General features: G+C 32.6%; 1 protein-coding gene across 1 annotated transcript; it reads right to left on the bottom strand.

The window, feature by feature from the left end:
* Positions 3136-7058, bottom strand: LOC109832824 (CSC1-like protein At1g32090). The gene is made up of 6 exons (XM_020400266.1): positions 6785-7058; positions 5568-5720; positions 5121-5256; positions 4789-4890; positions 3783-4124; positions 3136-3513 (listed from the first exon to the last, which is right to left on the bottom strand). The coding sequence occupies exons 1-5, from the start codon at positions 6871-6873 to the stop codon at positions 4008-4010; spliced, it is 597 nt and encodes a 198-aa protein (XP_020255855.1). The 5' UTR covers positions 6874-7058; the 3' UTR covers positions 3136-3513; positions 3783-4007.

Below are 7360 nucleotides of genomic sequence, written 5' to 3'. Positions count from 1 at the left end.
TTCTTCTTATTAACCTTTAATAAGATAATTTTTCTCTCTAAGCTTCTTGCAACAGCTCCATTACTATCAAATAATAATGAGAAAGAAATTATTACAAGAAATAATATTAAGCTTATGGAATAACTCATTAATCCATATTCCTTCTTTTAATGATTTAACATGGCACTACATATTCTGCTATTATTATTAATGATATAAATATAACCCGAAACAGACTTTCTATTATTATGATTGGATTGAAAACTACTTACAAGATCAATAACAACATTTTTGGGACACATTTCCTTAAAGAGAGATTGTTTATGTCTTATAGGAACCTTTCCTTTCTTGGAATCTTGTTGAGTTGAATCTTTTATGGATCTTTTCCATATAAGTAGATTGTGACAACTCTATATATCTATTTCTTTATCTATATAGAGTTTAAGATCTACGATATAGAATGTCAAAAGAAAATCCTTCATAAAGAACTAAATCTTACTTTTACTCATGACATTAAAATATCATTCTTAATGAGCAATATGTCATAACTCATGACATTAAAATATCATTCTTAATGAGCAATATGTCATCAACATGCAATGATAGGAATATAATGAACTTACTTTATTGTTCCTTATACACACATTATTTTTTTTAAGGATATGATTAAAATCAATTTCCTTAAACATTTCATCAAAATGAATGTTTGATTGATTAAGTTCATAACTTTAATTGATTCAATTAATCAATTTTATCTTCTTGAATTTTACATACTTGATTCTATAATATGTAAATATCTTCTTAAAGATATCCATTCAAGAAGGTTATTTTAAAATCCATTTATTGATATCTTATATTCATAACACGTTGAAATGACTAAATGGATCCTTATGAACTATAATATTATAATTAGAGGAAAAGATTCTTCAATAATTAAAACCCGTTTGTCATCAAATATGATATCAGGTCTCTTACATGAAATCATGTCCAACATGACTTTTGTGTAAGTTTTAGGATTTTTATTCTCCTTGTTACTTTTCATCAAATATATTTTAACAAGGCTACTGTACTATACAGGTGGATGAAAATCCTATTTGATCTCCTAATTGTAATCAGTGTATTCAACAATAAATTTAGTAAGTAAATCTCCATTTACTTTATTACTTAAAGCTCCCACTAAATTTATACAATCTTCAACTCATTTGAAGTTTCTCCCACTGGATTAAATAACTCTCCCACTAAAGAAAACAAATTTTCTTCTTGAGTTATATAAATCCTAATTATCAAGCTTGACTTTATAAAAGAACATATTTCTAGTAATAATTATTGTCTGAAAACTACGCTAGGATTATCAATATAATACCTAGTACTTTCTTTAGGATAACCTACTAGTAGGATGTTATTTACCTTAGACTCTCATTTTGTCCATATATTATTCTCTGATGAGAATATGACAACTCCAGATATCCAAGCGTCATACACTTAATTTTCTTCATATCCATGTCTAATATGGAGTGAAAGAAAAAGATTTGGCAGGAATTCTACATAATAAATAATATGCAATCTCCAATGCATAACCTATTAGAAAATAAGAACAGGTTAATGCCCAGCATAAACCTAACCATATCGAATAAGGTTTAGTTCCATCTTTCAGACAAATAATTAGGAGTGATAAATTAGTAGATGTCAAAGTACTAACAATTCCATTTTGTTCATAAATCTCTTAAATTCCTAAAATTAGGAACTTGCCATCTGGATCAAATCAAATGATTTTGATACTTTTATCAAACTCCTCTTTAACTTTAATAACATTCTAATTTATGATGCAATCACATAAATATATTAATATATAAATACATCATATATGAATGCTATAAAATAAGAATATTTAACTATTGCTTTAACATTTAAAGGATCATATACATCTGCATGTATGAAGTCAAGAGTACGCAAGAGCTTTAGCACTATTTTAGAAAAATAGTTTGGTCATATGTCTCTTAGACAATATTTACAAGTTGAGAAATATTCTAATTTAGAAAAATCAAAGGACTATCCTTTATCAATTTATTGATCTTATCAACATTAACATGACCTTGTATTTTTGTGCCAAAGATAAGTTGGATTACCTTGATCCAATCTATATTTTAAGAGATTTATCAATTCCAATAACATTACATTACATAAGAGTTAAGGGTGGCAATCATGAAAATAAACAGTTTTAATTTCATAATTATCAACAAAGCAATTTCTAAACTTTTAATAGAAATTCTATTTTACAAGAAAATAGAAAATCACTACTATAAAATTTAGAAAATGGAAATCAAATTTCTTCTAACTTTAAGACAATCTTTAAGTTTCATTTCATGCCCTTCACTCAAAACAGAAACAAATTTCTTATTATTTTTATTCAAAACAGAAACAAATTTCTTTTTATTTTTATTTTTATTTACAATGCTGAAACTAGGGCTTTTATTTTCACTAGTTAGATTGCACGTGCAATGCACGTGGTAAAATTTATAATATTAATTTTAATTATAATTATATTTATGGAAAGATTTGGTATAAATTTAATGAATGTACACAATATATATGAACATAAGCTAAAAATTAAAAATGTTTGAATAATACGTTTATATTTAAGCATCAATTATGCGATATTGGAGTGGTTGTATCTACAAGTTGATTGATCAATCAAATACAATAACAAGAATATATCTAAAAGTAATGTTTGAAGATGTAGATTTAAATCCAAGCAAAATATTCTGAACTTTGTGTTTCCCTTTAGATTGATGAATTATATCGGTCATGAAGTTAACCCTTGGAAATAGATTGATAAAAACATGAACTTCCCTGTAGATAAATTTAAATCATAGTTAATTACTTAATTGTATACTCTACATAAGGTAGTACTCTATTTGAACGAAAATCAAATTCTACAGATACCATGACATATAACAAAAAGCATCATATTGTTTAGTTTATTTTCACATGAACTTGTACCTGAGGATTCATCCAAAACAAAGTTAGACAAACAACATTTTTTTTTCTTTCCAACTCATGTGAATATCCCAACCAAAACCATGCTCATTTGCAATGCAATTGAACAATAGGAATTCATTGATCACCTAACCTTGCAATCATGCAATACTCAGCGTGTAATTTTATGAAACACTTAAAAGTTCAAAAGGACATAATTATTATATAAAACTATATCTCATTGACTCCACTCTCTCCAAAACACACATTTACATTTTCGAGTAATAACTGACAGGATCTCTAGTAGTGGTTTTTTCATCAGGTTCACCCAAAGAATTCTCACGATCAAACCGTCCAGCTCTCCTTAAAGGTTGGTCAATTGCATTTTGTTAGTTTGTTGCTCCGATAACAAGAACATAACCAAGCTTCTTCTCAGATGTTTTTGGGAATCATCAGAAGACTGAGTGTGATGTTATACATCCATGCAAGTCATATGTTGTGTTACTATCCGCCGTTCCATCTCCCTTTGCAGGTTTTCTCGCTTGGAAGCAATTGCATCTATCTCATCAATGAATTACTTTATTCAGAAACACGTACAACAATAATGTGCAAACTTAAAATAAATTGATACTTGAGTCAAAAATAAGGTTCATTTGATCTTCTCAGATGCTTAAGTTAACTAAGTTAGTGACCTATTCATCATTTTATTAAAATCCCAAGACATCATTATAAAATTAGACAAAGAACAAGCATTCTGCCCTGCTTAAGTAAACTAAGTTAGTGACCTATTCATCATTTTATTAAAATCCCAAGACAGAAGTACTTACAGCTCTATCACAGGCCTGAGGAAAGGAGCCACCTTTTCCAGACCATCGAGATTTTCCAGTGACTGCATGTCAGCAATATGTATCATGTAAAAGAATACCAGAGCGAACACAGATAATGATATAAGCAGTTTTCTGATGCTGAGAGAAACAAATGGTATAGCTAGATTCTTCCAGTAAACATCGCGTGGCTCTGGTGCCCAGTAAGTTAACCAGCGTGTTGGGTTCCTACTTTGTTGAGTTTGAGCACAAATAGCAGCCAGCCCATCTCGAGTCAAATGAAACAAATGCTACAGGCATGATAGCTTTTGGATCTTTGAGAATTATCTGACGCTCTGCTACTAACTGAACCAAAAGACAAAAGAAAAGTTCAGAACAAAGCTGGAAATTAGTTTTTTCATATGAAAATGCATCTATTAAAGGCTCATGGTTAATCAATATGATGATGTACCTTACTCTCTCATTAACATCCATACATTAATACCTTGTGAAGTACTTATGTCTGAAGTGATGCAGGAAACTTCTTAGGAAATATAATGGACTTACGTATTTGTCAATTTCCTAGATGCTTTCACTATAGTAGTCAATTGCATCCGTTCTTACACCACAAAGCCCAAGAAATCCTTTCTGACATACCAAAGAATCAGATGGATCAGTAGTAAGATTAGAAGAACTATCATGGTTAGAGGAAGATCCTCTGGATCATGGCTTTTCTCGATGAAACAAGTTTTAAGTTAAGGAACCTTTACTATATTCTTGTTAAATGTGTTTGATTGGAATAATTGAGAATTGATTTGTCATATATGTCATCAAAACCAGTTCAACCAATAGTTTAACATGTTAGAAATAATTATTGACTTAGTTTTCTACATGTTGGATGAAGAAAGGGAATGTTACTAAATAATTCAAGAGCAAACTAACACGTAGGGAATTGTCAATAAGGGAAGAGAAATTTGATATTTATAAACACTATAAGGATAGTAAACTTCTCATGAGAAACATCTATTACCTGGTGGCCAAGGTAGTGTTCAGGATGGTTCCGTTGAAAAAACTGATCCACGCTTTCTGATATAGATTGCCCAGAAACATGTGGGATATTTCTGACAACTACCTGTAAATAGATAAATGAACAAACTAAATCATAAATTCGAAGTAGTAAGTGACTACTGTAAATGATTAACTTGTACAAAGGTGCAACATGAGATCAAACTTATGTTTCAACATTTCAAGTCAAATCATAGTAGACATAGTTAGATCAAGATGAACTTATTTAAACCATTGGATGACGATCACTCAACAAGTGGCAAGCTCATACTTACAGTGAACTTAACCCGTACTTACAGTGAACTGAGCAGCACGACGATCTTGATCTTCTAGAAAATGCAATCTCATGAAGGCTATATGTCCATACTCCTTATAAAGGACGTAGCAAGTCCATATGGTGAACAAGTATGCCATTGATAGGTGAAACCAGAACCTAAATTATAACCAAAATAATTATATTAAGTCCATAGTAGTAATTAAACTGGAAATGGAAAGTCCTCGGAAGTCAAACAAATAAACTGGCACATAAAGCAAGTAAGACAGGGATTTAACTTAGATACTCCGTTTTGATGAACCTTTTTTCTGGTCAAAGTAAGGAAATTATCTGTAAATTTTGATACTCGCCACCGCATGCCACATTGTGAGCAGAATAATAAAAAATCATGAAAGCAAAACAAAGAAGACAATAATTTAAGAGTGGCTATTATTCTAGATAGAAGTATTTACTTTAGAAAAGCAACTTACCGTTGAGAACCCTCCCTAACATTTGAAATTGAGAGCTTATCAATGCCACTGAAAACTATGTCTTTGTGAATATTTTTCAATGTCCCATCGTATACATTCACCGGAATAAGAACTAACAGAGCTAGGATTGTCATTGGTACAAAGATCTTCAAGCTGTAAAATTAAAAATTAAGTTAATACTGCAACTACCGTTACCACCGTAAAAAAAACAAAATAATAATAATAATGTATGTGTTCTTTTGAAGCAAGATGTGCTGCAGAATATATGACTAATGAACTCAGACCATAGACGAAAATATCTAGACAACTGGCGTAATATCTAGATAACTGGCGTCCAACTAAAATATGAATTGACAAGTAACAATTATAAACCTCGACCCTCATCACAACTTCAAAGTTATAGAGTAATGGGCGGGAGGGGCCTCTAATGTTAACCAAAGCAACCCAGGTTCAAATCCCATATAAGGCACATCTAAAGCAATTTTTAAAAAAAAAATGTTACGTGAGTCCAGGTTTCGATCCGTGAAAAGGAAATTCAAATCAATCTGCATGCATATTAGAGGAAAAATTATAAACCTCAGCCATCATCGAAACTTCTTAGTTCTAGAGTAGTCGAAAGGCCTTCTATGAGACCCGAACAGACTGCCATACTAACCAGGCTTTAAATTTAATAGTCATAAAATCATGAGGTAAGCAAATGCATTGTTTTATCTCAGAAATCAACCGTTTTATTGCCGTAAAAGGTACCAATCGGGTGAAATGCAGCATTCATCACCAACATTACCCAATTGCTTGATTTCCCACTGTACTACTAAATTTAGCCAATGACTAATTCATATTTCCAACAAGTTGACAAACTACACCGTTAATTAAGATTCTAATATTTAGCTTAAAATGACTAATTCATATTTCCAACAAGTTGACAAACTACACCGTTAATTAAGATTCTAATATTTAGCTTAATTTCTCACCATCCTTCACGCAAAATGCTCACAAACTACACCGTTAATTAAGATTCTAATATTTAGCTTAATTTCTCACCATCCTTCACGCAAAATGCTCAATTCAACAATGGATTACATTACTCATAGTCAAATTCCGCAAAAATTAAGGAAAATTCCAGCCAAAATTCTCACCAATTCTTTTCAATACCAAAATCTCGACGAAAATTACACTTATAATCTTTATTAAAAAATCCTTAAAATCGCAAAAATTACCTAATAATGTAGATCCTCAAAAAGATAACAGAATCGAGCTCCGCATGCTGGATCAGGTCATTCTTGCTTATCCTCAGCGCCTCCCGCATCTAATTCAAGAACGTGAAGCACGTCCTCATGTTGAGATTCACAAACTTCTCGACGACGCCTCCGCCGGCGGCGTCGCCGCGGTGGCGCGGGCTCTTTCGAGCTCCGGCGAGGTACCATTTCTGGAAGTACACTCGATCGAAGGCGGGCTGGAGCCTGAGGATGGCGAAGGCGAGGAGGAAGGCGAAGGCGCGAAGGCGGGCTGGAGCCTGAGGATGGCGAAGGCGAGGAGGAAGGCGAAGGCGCCGAGGATGTTGATGAAGGTTGAGACTCCGATGTCCTCTAGAGTCGCCATTAGAGATCTAGGTGATCGGAGCGAAGGGGATCTAAAAGCTGGGAGAGAGTGCTTTTCCTTTGGGGTGGGGCCCGGGTGGTGAGTTTAAGCCGCGGTGAGCTGATCGCGGTGGAGGGTGCGGGGTTTTGTTGTGGTGTTCCTGCGAAAATTAGGGCAAAATTATATCAAAATTTAAGGACTGAATTTAAGGACTG

This window comes from Asparagus officinalis, chromosome 3 (assembly GCF_001876935.1).
Source record: "Asparagus officinalis chromosome 3, Aspof.V1, whole genome shotgun sequence".
Lineage (NCBI taxonomy): Eukaryota > Viridiplantae > Streptophyta > Magnoliopsida > Asparagales > Asparagaceae > Asparagus > Asparagus officinalis.
Note: the sequence above shows the minus strand (reverse complement) of the source record. Positions and strands in the feature narration are given on the sequence as shown.